This window comes from Dermacentor andersoni, chromosome 2, assembly GCF_023375885.2.
Source record: "Dermacentor andersoni chromosome 2, qqDerAnde1_hic_scaffold, whole genome shotgun sequence".
Classification (NCBI taxonomy): domain Eukaryota; kingdom Metazoa; phylum Arthropoda; class Arachnida; order Ixodida; family Ixodidae; genus Dermacentor; species Dermacentor andersoni.
In genome coordinates, this window is record NC_092815.1 from 224,575,383 (window position 1) to 224,591,327 (window position 15,945).

Here is a 15,945-nt window from a genome sequence, read left to right on the forward strand (position 1 = left end):
ACAAATGCCGCAGTTTCTGCAGCTTGCCCACCATGTGTTTCTATCTTACTGGCCCCTAAGCGCACCCACCTCGGTTTCTGTCCCCTCAAAGTGGACATGGCTAAATTATTGTCGCAAACTTGCCGATATTAACAACATTATTCATTACTGATATGGAAGAAACTGTTTTAATGCACATAATGTGCTCACAAAAAGAAAAATAATCGCGTTCGGCTTGCTCCGCCGGCCGCCATTTTTGTTTTCATGTCCCACGCTGATGGCGGCAGCCGCCTGTTTGTTGACCATTTGTCATCCCTCAGTGAATGCAGGATGAAAAAAGAAAATGTTTCTTTTCGTGAGATATTTGAACCGCGTAGTGATGGCACCCTTAAATTTGCATCAATTTTTTTTACAAAAAAGAGCGATCATTATGCGAGTAAATATGGTAGATCACTTTTATGAAGATGTTGAATTAGCAATGCGAAAAGTGCAAACTCAGTATACTGTAGTAATGAGCGACTTCAATGCAAAACTGGGGGAAAGGCAGGTTGGTGAACAAGCAATTGACAACTATGGCGTCGATTCTAGGAAAGCTAGGAGAGATGCTGGTAGAATTCGCAGAAAGGAATAAGCTTCGAATAATGAACCCCTTTTTCAGGAAGCGTAGCAGCATAAAGTGGACCTGGAAAAGCCCTAATGGTTAAACAAGAAATGAAATTGACTTCATACTTTCTGCCAATCCCTGCATAGTGCAGGATGTATAATTGATAGGTAGGCTAAAGTGCAGTGACCACAGGTTAGTGAGGGCTAGGGTTCACCTCAATTTGAAGAGGGAAACAGTAAAATTGGTCAAGAAGAAACAGGTTAATCTAGAGGCAGTAGAGGTAGAAGCAGACAAATTCAGGCTGGTACTTGCAAACAAATATGCAGCCTTAGAATAGAACATAGAAATTATGATGACGACATAGAGGTAATAAATGAAAACGTAATGAGGCAAGCCCTCCCAAGTAACAAAGGACCTAATAAAGAAATGACAGAAAATGAGTGTCCAGCTCAAGAGATAAGACAGAATTCGCAGAACTGTCAAAACTCATCAACAAGGCAAAAATAAATGATATTCACAACTATAACGTCGGAAAGACTGAAAAAGCCATAAAAATTGACCCACCCTGAAATCAGTGAGAAGGAAACTTGGCATAGGACAAACCAAGATGTATGCACTGAAAGATGAGCCGGGTAATATCATCAGCAATCTCGAAGATATAGTAAAAGAAGTGTGAGAATTCTATACTGACCTGTACAGTACCCAGAAGACTCAGGAGTACTCTATTCGAAACAATAATGAACAGGATAATGAAACTCCTCCTATAACTTGCAACGCGGTCAGAAGGGCCTTGCAAGACATGAAATGAGGAAGAGCGGCAGGAGAAGATGGAATAACAGTCGATCTAATCAAAGATGGAGGAGACATAATGCTTGGAAAACTGGCAGCTCTCTTTACGAAGTGTCTATTGACTGCAAAGGTCCCAGAAAACTGGAAGAACGCAAACATTATACTAATCCACAAAAAGGGAGACCTTAAAGCAGTGAAAAATTATAGGCCAGTTAGCTTACACCCAGTATTATATAAAATATTTACCAAAACAATCTCCAACAGAATAAGGACAATACTGGACTTTAGTCAACCAAGGGAACAGGCTAGCTTCAGGAAGGGATACTCTACAATGCATCACATCAGGATTATCAATGTCATTAATCAGGATTATCGAGAAATCTGCAGAGTATAATAAGCATCTCTATATGGCTTTCAGAGATTACAAAAAGGCATTTGATTCAGTAGAGATACCAAAAGTCATAGCGGCATTACGTAATCAAGGAGTACAGAATGCTTACATAAATACCTTGGGAAATATCTACAGAGGTTCTACAGCTACCTTAATTCTACACAAGAAAAGCAGGAAGATACCTATAAAGAAAGGGGTCAAACAGGGAGACACAATCTCTCCAATCCTATTCAGTGCGTGCTTGGAAGAAGTATTCAAGCTATTAAACTGGTAAGGGTTAGGAGTAAAGATCGACGGCGAATATCTCAGCAACCTTCGGTTTGCCGATGACATTGTTCTGTTGAGCAACAATGCAGACGAGTTACAACAAATGATTGAGGACCTCAATAGAGAGAGTGTAAGAGTGGGGTTAAAGATTAATGTGCAGAAGCCAAAGATAATGATAAATAGCCGTGCAAAGGAACAAGAGTTCAGGATCGCCAGTCGGCCTCTAGAGTCTGTGAAGGAGTCTGTTTACCTAGGTCAATTAATCACAGCGAACCCTCATCTTGAGAAGGAAATTCATAGAAGAATAAAAATGGATTGGATCGCATACGGCATACATTGCCAGCTCCTGACTGGAAGCTTACCATTATAATTGAAAAGGAAGGTGTACAATCAGTGCATTTTACCAGAGCTGACATATGGGGCAGAGACTTGGAGACTGACAAAGAAGCTTGAGAACAAGTTATGGACCACACAAAGAGTGGTGGAACGAACATTGTTAGGCATAATGTTAAGAGACAGAAAGAGAGCGGTTTGGATGAGAGAGCAAATGGGTAGAGACGATATTTTAATTGATATCAAGAAAAAAAATGGAGCTGGGCAGGTCATGTAATTCGCCAGTTAGATAACCGTTGGATCATTAGGGTTACAGTATGGGTACCAAGAGAAGGGAAATGCAATCAAGGATGACAGAAGACTAGGTGTAGCGATGAAATTAGGAAATTCGCGGGCATTAGTTGGAATCGGTTGGCACAGAACAGAGGTAACTGGAGATCGCAGGGAGAGGCCTTGGTCCTGCAGTGGACATAAAACAGGCTGGTGATGATGATGATGACATCAACTTAAATTAATAAAGAATACGTCCCGCTAGTTTCTATGTGTATTTGCTGCCCTCAAATATCGGCAACACCAAAGAAACATCGCTTGAAATCGTCACTCGCATGGAGTAAGACTTGTAGGTGACGAGCGAATGCGACAACCATCTGCATCACATCGCTTGTCGCTGTCGCGGACAAGATCGCTTGAATGGGGTTTATACTTAAGAGAAAGAAATGGAGCTGGGCACGCGATGTAATGCATAGGTTGGATGACTGGTGGACCTTTAGAGTTACAGAATGGTTGCCAAGAGAAGGGAAGCGCAGTCGAGGACAGCAGAAAAATAGGTGGTATGATAAAATTAGAACATTTGCAGGTGCAAGTTGGAATTTGTTGGCGCAGGACAAGGGTGATTGGAGATCGCAGGTGGTACTGCCTTCATGGCCTTTGTCCTGCAGTGGACATAAAGATAGGCTGATGATTATGATGAGTTGCCAGATATTTTTCTAGCTGAATTGAACATCGTACCACAAGGGTGATGCGCAAGCAGAACTACCCTCCCTTTCCCTTGCACTGCTTTAGTGTTTGTTGAGTGTGTCGAGTATACGCAGCGTGAGCAGAGTCAGCTCTGGTTTGCTGTCATCTGCACTTTGTCTGTGCTGTTGCCAGTAGAATGATCAAGCCACCTCAGGCAATGGAGATGCCCGTGGCTGGTTTGGCACAGCAGCCTTCAGCAGCTGCTCGTGTCTGGATCACTACTCTTGGCAGCTGGGACAGGAGCCAGCAGTCACCAGTGGCAGCTACAGCAATTTTGTGGGGAAAGCGCATCTGTGTGAGTGGCGCTTGCTCGTGCTGACTACCACGTTGCGTTTACGGAGTATTGGCCTACAGTCGTGCCGTCAAGTCTGCAGACATGTCTGCGGGTCTGCTGCTGCAAGCAACGGACACCAGCGGTGTAGACCAGCGGCACTGTCAGCGCGCGTGTTATGGTCCTGAGTAGCTGGACACGTCCAGAGAACAGCCACGGCCACATGTACTGCCTCTTGTTCGCGGAGAACGTGCATATGTTCGACTTTTTACCATGTTTTGCCGGAGTAAATAGATATTTAAGGTTGGGGGGATGTGGGGATGTCCGACTTTCTTGCGCCCTCTGAGGTTATTTTTCTCTACATGGTTCTCGCGTTTTCTGGAATCTGGCTTCCCTGCATAGCATGTGTGGCGCTTGTAGTCAGTCGGTGGTTGTGCAGTAGTACAAGAGATGGCACGAGTATTATGCTGCTAATGCTACCTGATGGCAGGGATGCAGTAGAACCTCATTCATGCGTTTTGGAAAAAAATGCGAGAGAAAAACATACTAACCAAGAAAATGTACTATCCTAAGTATCAAAACAGTTTGACGGACACCGTATTTACTCGATTTTAACGTGCCCTCGATTGTAACACGCACCTGTTTTCTGCGACCAAAAAAAAAGGAAAAAAGAACGCTCTCGATTGTAACGTGCACCCGTTTCCGTGACCTAAAAAAAGAAAAGTCCTTTACAGTACCGCACACGTCATTCTTTCATGCAGAAATACAACTTTCTCTCATTTGGAAAAAACAAAGAGTTACGCCCAGTGCAGTAAAGTTGGGATAAATAAAAAAGTTGCAGTTTCGCCCAAAAGGTGAAGCATCGATTACGATAGCAAATTAGTAGACAGCTGTACGAAAAGTAAGGCTAGTAGTTTTATCAGCTGTATAAACTTCTAAACATTCGCTTACTGGCTAAATTAACAAGCATGGTGTCAGGCACGCAAAAGCAAACATGAACACATCTCATTGATGAACTCTTTATCAAAACGTTGGAGCAAAGAAGTGCGGTAGCAGGAGCGAGGGAATTGACCCTTGTGCAGCCTCTCACTTCGATGTGAACTAAGCGACGAGGGCACAGCGTGGTGTGCCTAGATGCGTAGACTCTTGTCTCCATCACAGATTGCTTTCAAGATAGGAGCAGTGTGGCTACGCCGTACGTAGCAACAGCCAGTGCAGAACGCCTCTCTTGTTTGTGCCAGTCCCGCACGCAAGTTTCAGGAACTCCGAATGCCCGTGATGCGGCCCCATTTCCGTCTGCCTCCACACACGTGATTGCTTTCCTTTTAATTGCAGCACCGTGATGAACTTGGCATGTCGTTGCAGTCGGCACTTCCATGCTGATAGACCAAATGCAAAAAACGGGAAGACGGACAGTGCACGAACCTAAGCCAAAGGAAGCAATGCCTAAGCACACATACTGTAGCACATGGATGAAGCTACGGCAGCTAGACTCAAAGTGCACAAGAGGCGGCCATTTTGAAATGCCGATGGCGATATGGTAACGCGCTTTAGGGTCATACTCAATTACGCAATTTTTGTACCCGTTTTATTGGAAAGAAAGTGAACATTAGATTCAAGGAAATACGGTAACTGTAGTTGACATCTATAAATGCGAAATGTTATGCAAATCATTGCGCACAAGGCATGAGACGCGGATGCGCATCGTGCTGGTGGGGCTTTGACAGCCCAAACACGTTTTATTGTTTTCCTATTGCGTAGTGTTTTAAGACAGTGGCGGGAAACCAAAATGAAATCAAGCTGGTGGGTAATGCCGGATGCTGCCACAGCGAAACGTGATGCTCACATCACGCTGCCTGCAGCAGGGAGTGGTGGCGCATTTGTATTATCGCCTACTAAAGGGTATGCAGCAGGCTACCAATGACACTACGCCCCACGCCCTGTAAAACAAATAGGTGAAGATGCTTGTAGCAATAAATATGGTGGTGACAGCTGTGAATGTGGCATGCAACGACCTGGGAGGAGATCTGCTGGTACTGGAATAATAAGCTGAGTATGCAATGGCGTTTTTGCACGAGACAGGCATGTGAGTATTGCGGGAAAGCTAATGCCACGGACGGCTACATACTGTTCTTGATAGCACACACCTTGCACATTTTCTTGTTTATATCGGATCTAGCGGCCGGAAAGCACATCGTTTGATTGTAGTTAGGCAATGAAGAGAATATTGGTGACAAAAAATTTTGCTTTCCAAGAATGTATGAACCAGTAAAAAATAAACATCACTCCATTGAGTAATTGTTTGCATTCTTGATTGCAAATGGTGCCAGGAAATCGTATGCAACGGGAGCGTATCAATCAGGTTCTACTGTACTCGGGTGCAAAAAGAACTAGCCTCGTCCTCTAGGGCTTGGGGTCTGCAAAAGTTCAAACGCACCTCTGTTCGTATGTCTGCAACAACGAACGTCTTACGTGTGCCCGGCATGGGCCGAATGTATTAGCTTGATATCCTATTGTGGTGAATCAAACTTCCTCGATTCTTCTGCATGTTGCATTAGTTGTAATTTGGCCAGATGGCTTATTGTATAAAAGATGTAATAAATGCCCTTGTGCTTGTTTCCACTACTGTGTTGTCATTCCTTTGACCCAAGGGAACACTTGAGACCCCTCCAAGTTTAACTGTACAGTAAAACCTCGTTAAATTGTACCCGCTTAAACAGTAGTTTCGTTTTAAAAGTAGTAAAGTCAAATCCCCAACTCAGCGGCCATTGAACATAATGTGTTTTGTATCCGCATAAACCGTACCAGCTTATTGCGTAAGCATCGGTTAAAACTTAGCGTTTCAACTTTTCGTCGCGCAAACACAGCGGTGTGCCGTCTCCATCGGGCGGCCCGGCAGAACAACAAGCCTCAGAGACTGGAACAACGGCGTCCAAGTGCCCTGTGCGTTGTGGGGATGCGCGACTCTCGCGCATCCCCTGATGTTTTTCCCGCATAGCGCGCCTCCTGTAGTGCGGCTTCGCCGCGTGGCCGGCGTGATGCCCGCGGCGGTCGATGTGGTTGGGGCGCAGTGCGAGAGATGGCGCGAGGGTTGCGCTGCTAACGCCGCCAACAGGCGAGGTTACTTGGGCGCCGAAAGGAAGGCGCTTGGGCTCTTTGGGTTCGGGAAGCAAGCGCGACGGACGTGCCGTGCCGCGGCGACCCATGCTTCTGCGAGACCGTCTCGCGTGGCCGCCTTGGACACCGTTGGCGTGACTGTACACGCGAACGACCAGGCGCTGGGATCCAGCATGGGGCGAACACATTCGCTCGCTTTGCGGTCGTGGTGAGTCGGACTTCTAGATTTGTCGCGCGCCCATCGGCATGTTTTGGGGATAGCAACTCGGCTAGCAGGCATTGATCTATGAAAGGTGCAATAAATGCCCTTGTGATTGTTTGCACTACTGTGTTGTCGTTCCTTTGTCCCAAGAGTACGGAGGAGAACCCCGTATCTCCCACATCTGGCTGCCCAACGTGGACCTCTTGGGGCATCGGACGATAATTTTAAGTGTTGCTTCGTTCAAGACCTTTGTTTGAACCGAAGCGTAGGCCTAGCGTGGATTTTGATCGCTAGCGTCGGCGGCGTGCTTTCTTGAGCGAAGCGACAGTGGCTGTAGTGTGTTTGAACTTATCAACATGCTAAGCCTTTTCGCAAGTGTGTTTTTTTTAATGACATTCGTCAGTACGAGAGCCACGTGGTCTGCATCCTGGGAGAGCGAGGCTGAGCGCCCGCGGAGCAGTGCCAAGCCTGAAGCGAGTGAGTACGGAAGCCTCGTGGGTGGTCCGAATTTCTTATGTAAATAGCTTCTTCTATCTCTTTGACTCGGATGAAGTCGCGGCTCTGGGAGCCGGGTGGCCGCGGGCCACGGGTGCCACTACGGGCTGACTGGTATTGCGGCCTGGCACCGGGCGCTCCGACACCGTCTGGGACGGTGGGCGCCGTCAACTCGGATGCTGTGTGCACCGAGCGGAGTAGGACCACCTCACAGAGCTAACGTCTCCTCGCGGCTGCCTGTTTTGCGCCCATTTTGGGTGTTGTTTTTGGATTCCGGTTGTTGTCAGGGTAGCGACGATTTAGGCCTAAGGCTTTACGAAGCTGCCTGTCGCACGTGGAGGGCCACAACCTGGTGGACCGTGGCGTTGAGGCGTTGCAATTTGCTTCCCTCATTCTATTTAGCCTCGCACGAATTGAAATTACTCGTTCGGCTCAAGGAAGCGAGCTTCGTTCACTTGAACTTAGCATCTGAGTAGCTGCCCGATCTTTTGCTAGCCGAGTTGAACATCGTACCACGTGGGCGATGCGCATGCATAATTCCTCTCCCTTGCACTACTTTAGTGTTTGCCGAGTGTGTTGAGTTTACGCAGCGTGATTGGAGTCACCCCTGGTTTGCCGTCACCTGCACATCGTCTGCGCTGCTGCCCCGGACTACGATCGAGCCACCCCGGGCGATGGTGATGCTGTGGCCAGTTCGGCACGGCGACTTCGGCGGCCTCCTGTATCCAGCTCACAACCCTCGGCGGCGGACAAGAGCCGGCAGTCACCGACAGCTACGGCGGCTCTTGCCAGCAGGGCGCGTTGGTGCGAGCGACGCTTGCTCGTACCGACTACTGCGTCGTCGTCTCCGGAGTCCTGGCCTGGGATCGTGCCGTCGAGTCGCAAAGCTGCTGCTGTGACCGGCGGACGCCAGCGGTGTACCCCAAGGACAGTCGGCTCGCATGTTATGGACAGCGTGTGGACATTTCCTCAGCGCAGCCACTGTTGCATGCACTACCCTGATGTTAGACCGTGTGACATGTTTCGCCGGAATAAGAAGTGATTTAAGGTTGGGGGGATGTGGGGATGCGCGACTCTCGCGCGTCCCCTGATGTTTTTCCCGCATAGCGCGCCTCCTGTAGTGCGGCTTCGCCGCGTGGCCGGCGTGATGCCCGCGGCGGTCGATGTGGTTGGGGCGCAGTGCGAGAGATGGCGCGAGTGTTGCGCTGCTAACGCCGCCGACAGGCGAGGTTACTTGGGCGCCGAAAGGAAGGCGCTTGGGCTCTTTGGGTTCGGGAAGCAAGCGCGACGGACGTGCCATGCCGCGGCGACCCATGCTTCTGCGAGACCGTCTCGCGTGGCCGCCTTGGACACCGTTGGCGTGACTGTACACGCGAACGACCAGGCGCTGGGATCCAGCATGGGGCGAACACATTCGCTCGCTTTGCGGTCGTGGTGAGTCGGACTTCTAGATTTGTCGCGCGCCCATCGGCATGTTTTGGGGATAGCAACTCGGCTAGCAGGCATTGATCTATGAAAGGTGCAATAAATGCCCTTGTGATTGTTTGCACTACTGTGTTGTCGTTCCTTTGTCCCAAGAGTACGGAGGAGAACCCCGTATCTCCCACAGCGTTTGCGCGTGAAGCCACATCAACATCAACATTATTTCAACGTCGTGCCAGAGAGCATTATGCCGTCGTGCAAGCGAGGACTGGCGTCGTTCCGAAGCTCGGATAAAAAAGACGCCGGGTGCTCAGCATAGAAGAAAAACTAGACATCGTCCGTGCTATCGAACATGACACGAAGAAGTTGGCACTGGCACGGTACAGCGATCTGCTGTTGCTTGCAGTGTGTGGCATTTGGAATGTGAAGAAGTTGCTCAGCAGTGCTGCAGTGACCACGAAGACATGTCGGCTACGAGGTTCAACTTTTCGCCATCGCTGCCCGTGTTGTTGCAGAAGTGTCGACTAGCGACAGTGATGAGGACAACACGGAAAGCGACAGCACGGGCGATTCAGGCCCAGCAGTAGCATAAGCTGCGCGTTACGTCAGCCTCATGAATGCAATTGTCGCGACGAGAACAGGGGCGAGATAACGTAACTCTATTCCAAATGAAAAGTATTCCAAACTCCGGCACCTGGCAATGAAAAAGGCGCCCCCGGGACTTCTGCAGCACTACAGCTCAAGTGCACGGAGAATACGTAACGCCAACGAGGAATCTGCCATGCCAGTGTTTGCCGAGAAGAGGGAGCTGGCTGAAAAGCTGGAACGCAGCTTCAGTAAGTTTGAGGCCGCTGTCGTCGTTGTGCTAGGCCGCCGCGGCATGAAACGAAAATAACACTTTTGTCGCGCGAAGTGAGTAAATACTGCATGTTTTTTTCCCCTTTCATTGCAATCTCTCTGAGTTCCATTTTCGACCGGTAAGTGGGCGATCTCATGCTATTTCGGTTAAACAGTACTACCGTTTAGTACGTACTTTTTCCGAGCTCCGGCCAACTACGGTTTAACGAGGTTTCACTCTATCATGAAAGTTGCTGAAGACACTGCCTTGTTTGTCTGATCGCACATGTCTTGTTGCTGTCAGTCTCTTTCTTAGGCTTCCCTTCTTCTTTCCAGTACCATAATTTTAAATGACACTTATTTTCAGCTTGTTGATTAGTTTCGGCAGTTATGCCAATTTGATATGATTGCTGGTGTTGGGAGACTTGTAAGATAATTTTTTTGCTAACTCACTTGTTGCAGGGGAGAGTTAGCCTGTTTCTTGTTTTGATGTCTTATCTCATATTCAGTTGTGGCCTCTGAGGCTACTTCATTAAGGCATCTTCAACTGCCCCTATGCTGTCATTTTCCTCCTATTCTAAAAGCCTTATATTGACATGTGTGCACAGTGCAAAAGATGGGGCAGAAGAAAGGACACAACACAGGCACTGTGTACTTCAAATAAGTTAGCTTAGTGAAGACCATAAAATAAAAAGCTTAGTTGAAGTCAGTGCTTGTGTTGTGTCCTTTCTTCTGCCCTGGTCTTTTGCGCTGTGCAGACATGTCGATATTGAATCACAAACTCAAATTACAAAGTCCCCATGTTGCTGCGAGGGTCATATCGTGAGGCACCATCGCGGCAAGGTGTTATCGGCAATAACCTTTTATTGCCGTCACGAAACAAACACAGAACCGGGGAACTTTGATAACCACTGGAATATATACATTTTTGGGGCCAGAAGCGGGCGCTCTTCAACGCCACGGTTGACTGGCAAAGATACGTCATCCGCTGAACTCAGCGGCCAGAATCGGTACACAACACTCCTTCCCCATTAGTTCAGACTCAACAGTCAGCCAATGACAGTACAAAGTCCCAAAGATGTTGGGGTGTCTTCTGGGAACGCTGCCAACGGCGAGGGTCTGGCAATTCTACACTTTGCTCTGTTAGTGCTGGCTGAGGTGCTGCTATGTCGTCCGAAGGGAGCATGACTGTTGGTTGCTCCTCAGGTGGTAGCATGGCTGTTGGTTGCTCCTTGTGTTCACTGGGATCTGGTGTCTTGCTGCTGCTCACTCCGCCAGGTGAAGGGCTTGATGCAGGCCAAACCTCAGGCTGTCCACTTTCAGGTACGGTTTCGGCTAACCTCATGGGAATGCTGCTCCGCTGACGAAGCTGGTCCACGTGCCAGCGATACACACGGCCATCCAGAAGAGCAACCTCATAAGAGATCGGGCCAGTTGCTCTGGAAATCACAGCAGATACCCCTGGTGGGCCCTGGCTGTAGTTACGTGCAAGTACAGGGTCGTCGGGCTGGAATGTGCATGGTGTAGGCAGAAATTCTGCCAACCGGGAGGACTTGCCAGGGGCCCGGTCTGGGTGCAGCGATCCAGCATGGTAGACAGTCGGCGGCCCATCAACAACTCGCACGGGGAGCGTCCTGTCACTGTGTGCGGAGTTAAATGCTGCTGTAGAGTGAAGTCTGCCAGGCGCTGTGCCCAGCTTCCTCGGATTATCCGAGATAATGCCTCTTCGGTGGTCCGTACCATCCTTTCGGCTTGCCCATTCGTGGATGGATGGAACGGTGCAGATGTCACTTGGCGGATGAGGTTGGCATCCAGGAACCCTCGAAATTCTGTGGAAGTGAATTTCGGGCCATTGTCTGAGACAAGGGTATCTGGCAGGCCATGAGTTGCGAACAATCTTCGCAAGGTAGTGATTACAGCATTCGATGTCAATGACGACATTGGTATGGCCTCCAGCCATTTGGAATAAGAATCCACCACAATCAAGAAGGTTTGTCCTTGGAATGGACCAGCGAAATCATTGTGCAGGCTTGACCATGGAGCCTGTGTCGTCTCCCACGGGTGCACAGGTGCCCGAGGCATCTCAGGCCATGTTTTCTGGCAAGAAAAGCATCGCCGGACCCATTCCTCAATGGCCGCATCCATGCCGGGCCACCATACATAACTGCGGGCAAGCGCTTTCATTCTGACGATGCCGGGGTGTCCAACATGCAGAGCTTCGAGGACCCGGAAACGCAACTTCTGTGGAATCACCACATAGTCATCCCACAGTAAGCATCCCTTGTGGGCGGACAGCTCATGTTGCCTGGACACGAATGGTGTGAACTCGGAACTCGGAGCGCACCTTGGCCACCCCTTCCACACCCAGTTGAGGACACGGGAGAGGATAGCACCCTTGGCGGAGTACTTAGCCACATCCGTCTGCATGGACTGGAGATTCTGGAAGTACGTCCAGAAGCATGACGACCTCTGCTGGCGAAGGGTCATCCTGGCACTGGTCCGCTTGAGGCAGTCTGCTGAGACCATCTGCGTGGCCTAACTGTTTTCCTGGTCGGTGGTGGAGAGTATGCTGGTATCCATTCAGAAAAATGGACCAACGCAACATTCGCGGTGAAATAATCTGTGGCGTTTGCCGGTCTGATGTGAAGAGCCCCAGGATCGGCTTGTGGTCTGTATGGATCTGCAATGGGCGGCCGAATACGTAGTCATGGAACTTCTTTACTCGGGCAACCACAGCGAGTGCCTCCTTATCAATCTGGGTGTAATTACGCTCCATAGAGGACAAGCTTCTTGAATAAAAAGCAGTTGGTGCTACCGTGTCGTCCGGCATTCTGTGACTCAACACTGCTCCTATTCCGTACGGGGACGCATCGCAGGCAAGGATTACTGGCTTCTTCTCGTCGAAGTGTGTCAGCACCTGGTTGGATGCCAGTAGCTTCTTCACATTGTCGAACACAGTTTGTTGTAGGTTTCCAGGGGACCTTCTTGTTTAATAAACAGTGCAGGGGTTCAGCGACAGTGGCCTTGTGTGGAAAGAATGCATGGTAGAAATTGAGAAGGCCCAGGAAGGCCTGCAGCTCGGCTCTGTTCAACGGCCGCGGTGCATTAAGGATGGCTTGCGTCTTGGCCAGTGTGGGGTGGGCCAGTGTGTGGAGGAGTGGTCTTGAATTGTTGCGTCCGGGCTTGGTCTTTGGCATTTCGACGTGGGCTAAGCTGCCTCCGGGACCGGCAGACCTTAGCAATATGTCCGGCTTTTCCCCATTCTCTGCACTGGGCACCACGGAACCGACACAGGCGGCGTTCGTGCGGGCCTCCACAGCTGGCGCAGGGGCCGCCCACCAATCTCTCGGTGTCCCGTCGCTGAGCGGGGCTCGCACGTAACCGAAGAACATCTTCAGCGCTCTTCACCACCAGGGTTGACTGACGAAGATACGTCATCCACTGAACTCAGCAGCCAGAATCGTTACACAACACTTCCACTTTATCAAAAGCCTCATGCTTGTTTACGTGTAGCCACTGCATTTCCCCAGACTGCTAATTTCCTGCTTTCTCTCTTCAAATCAAGGACTTTGCTTCGCTAACTTGTGATAATGGCCCATCGCTCCAACCAACACCTTTCCATGCTGAACAATGCTGTGGTTGGCACAGAGCAAGAAATCTATTGCATTTCTCATCTTCCCACTTGGGCTTTTCCAGCTGCACATCCTACTGCTGTTTTTTTAAGAAAGTACTAATTATACTACTCTGTTGCTTCGAGCAAACTCTACCAACACATCTGCTTTTCAATTTATACAGTCAATGCCATAGTTTCCACTTGTCTGTTCTCTATCCTGTGTGCCACTCATGCTTGAACATAAACTCACTTAGTGCACATATGACATCATAACCATGTGTATCAGGGACAAGAAATTGTCTACAAAGTGCAAAATTCGTTGAATCAGCAAGGAAAATGACAACACAAAAAAGGAAGGACAGTGTCCGTTCTTTTACTAGTGTTGCCTCTGCTTTCCGCGCTGATTGAAGAAATGCTTCGATTCCAACTCGCCCAGCTTTCCACCTGACTGCAAAAGTGCAGAATGTGACGACTGGGAAGCAAGCACAGGCCTGAAAGCTGCCCATGGCAATATAGGAAGCTCTGTTCAGCAAATGAGATGAATTTGAATTTAGCTTCGGTTCTGGACATGATGTGATAGTAAGCAGACTTCAGCTGGCCTGTTGCACAAGGGTTGTTTCCTATGCAGCATTCCATGCTGGCATGTATACTTTGCAAGTTTGCACACCATGCACCTGCAAGGTCAAGCACTGGTTCAAGCAGAATGTGTCCTTTTGCAAATGAACCTCTACAGGTGCTGCGGAAGGCTCTCACACAAAGAAGAAATAGGAGAGAAGTCTCATGCTACGTACGAATTTCAGCAGCAGCCGATTGGGCACAAATGACTGCAGGCACAGAGGGGGCACCGACCGAGTGCTGGAAAAAGCACAAAGCATGAAGAAACTGATTAGCATAACCTTGCTGGCCTAGAACTCTAAAAATGAAGTCAGGCATTCTCTTGTGCATTGCGTGCGTGCAGAGTGCACTCACTAGATTGCTGTGCATTTTGCCAGCACTACATCTTCTTAAGACTTGCAGGTAATGCCAGTGTGTCCCACAATGCAGCCTGTATTGCCAGTAAACACGTGACTTTGTTGTAGGACCGACATTTTTTTTTTTTCACACTTCCTCGATGACAGCACCGCTCCAATTACGATGTTCTGTTGTCAGCTGAGCTGCTGCATTCATCTAGTGTAGAATTAATATTGCTTCACTATTGGCATTATTGATTGAAGGAGGTAAAAGCATTGCACCAAGAAAAGTGAATGTATGAGTGATAGCCACAAGAGTGTTGACATATCAAACAACAGCAACATTTGCAGTGAGACATGCAGTCAAATATGCACAGATCTCGACCTATAGTAAAACTTGATGCATCCATTCAAAATTGTGCATACCATAATGGATTTTTCTTTGAAGGGTAAGTGACAGAGTTGGAAAAGTCTGAAGGCCCTGTAGTGACCAGTTATGTTCACAGTTGAATAACTGTTCCAAGGAGCTCCTCAAATTACACTCAAGTGAATCGGCACTAGGCTCAAGGATAATGGCAACTGTCATCTTCAGGACCACACGAGCAAAGTGGTAACAACGTACACAATGACTATGTGCAGCCCTAGAGCACCACGCTATGCACCACCTTACCAAAGATGCATTGGGGCAATGTATTGATGACATAAATTGTCAGCAATGGTCACTGCGCTTGTCATTTGCAATGCCTAAACCTCATGAGTATCCCTTTAGTGATTCGGTACCAAAGTCATTCCACCAAAACATAGACGTAGGCAAGTCTGTTAGCAGCACCAATCAATTCCTGCATTGCCATGCAAAGCATGCCGTTAGTCCAAACTGGTTCAGTTCACTACACAATCAGCACAGTAAACAGAAGTGCCACCTTTCCATGAGATGACACAATGTCACCTTACAAGAGTGACATGAGCCTTGCAAGTTTCACCGCACGATGCTTGACATACTATTTCAGTGTGTGGATTTTAGTAGCCTTTAAAAGCCATACCACAAGCGTTTATCAAATAAACAAGCTGCAGTGTGTGCAGAACAATAGACACTCCCAAAATAATACACAGTCACTGAGCGGTGTCTGGACGTGGGGGACACCACAAGCATCCCTTGCCGCAGGGACAACACGTACCAGCTGCTAGATCTCCCAACAGTGCACAACTGTTGAGAGGTCAGTGCTTCAAAACTCACCGCTTCATTTTTCGGACTTGTTTCGACCTGAGCGGCATATCTGTAGCCCCAGTGGGCAAGTGGGGTGCCGTCCTCACTAGATCATGCCTTGCCTGGCGAGAGCCTGCTGCTGGTCCAGCATGTGTGGACCGGGCCTCACCGCCAAGTGACCAGCGGCGCAAGCCCCAGACTGCGGAGGTGCGGCTGGGCTGACCAGGAGTGACCCTGGCATCAAGATGCTGTCACACAACACGCTCATCACACTAATGGGGGACTACATTTGCTGGCATCGACATTAGCCACAGCATATGTGAATATTCCTTTTTCCTCCAGCAATCTTTTTATGCTGTACACCAATCATGGTTGCACTGCTCTGTCACAAAAAGAAAAGGGCATTCACACTCCTGAGTTGACAAGACCCTGGCTGGGCTCAACACATGCAACA

At 48.8% G+C, this 15,945-nt stretch overlaps 1 protein-coding gene across 2 annotated transcripts in view; it reads right to left on the reverse strand.

Moving 5' to 3' along the window:
- The window catches only part of Atg16 (Autophagy-related 16), a 313,574-nt gene that overhangs the window by 143,474 nt on the left and 154,155 nt on the right, over positions 1 to 15,945 (reverse strand). Inside the window, exons 8-9 of one of the 2 annotated variants that reach the window (XM_050186603.3) lie at positions 15,522 to 15,725; positions 14,129 to 14,192 (exon numbers count right to left, since the gene is read on the reverse strand). In XM_050186603.3, the coding sequence (XP_050042560.1) occupies positions 14,129 to 14,192; positions 15,522 to 15,725 (268 nt within the window). The remainder of the gene's footprint in view (positions 1 to 14,128; positions 14,193 to 15,521; positions 15,726 to 15,945) is intronic. The other variant, XM_050186604.3, reaches the window with a different exon arrangement.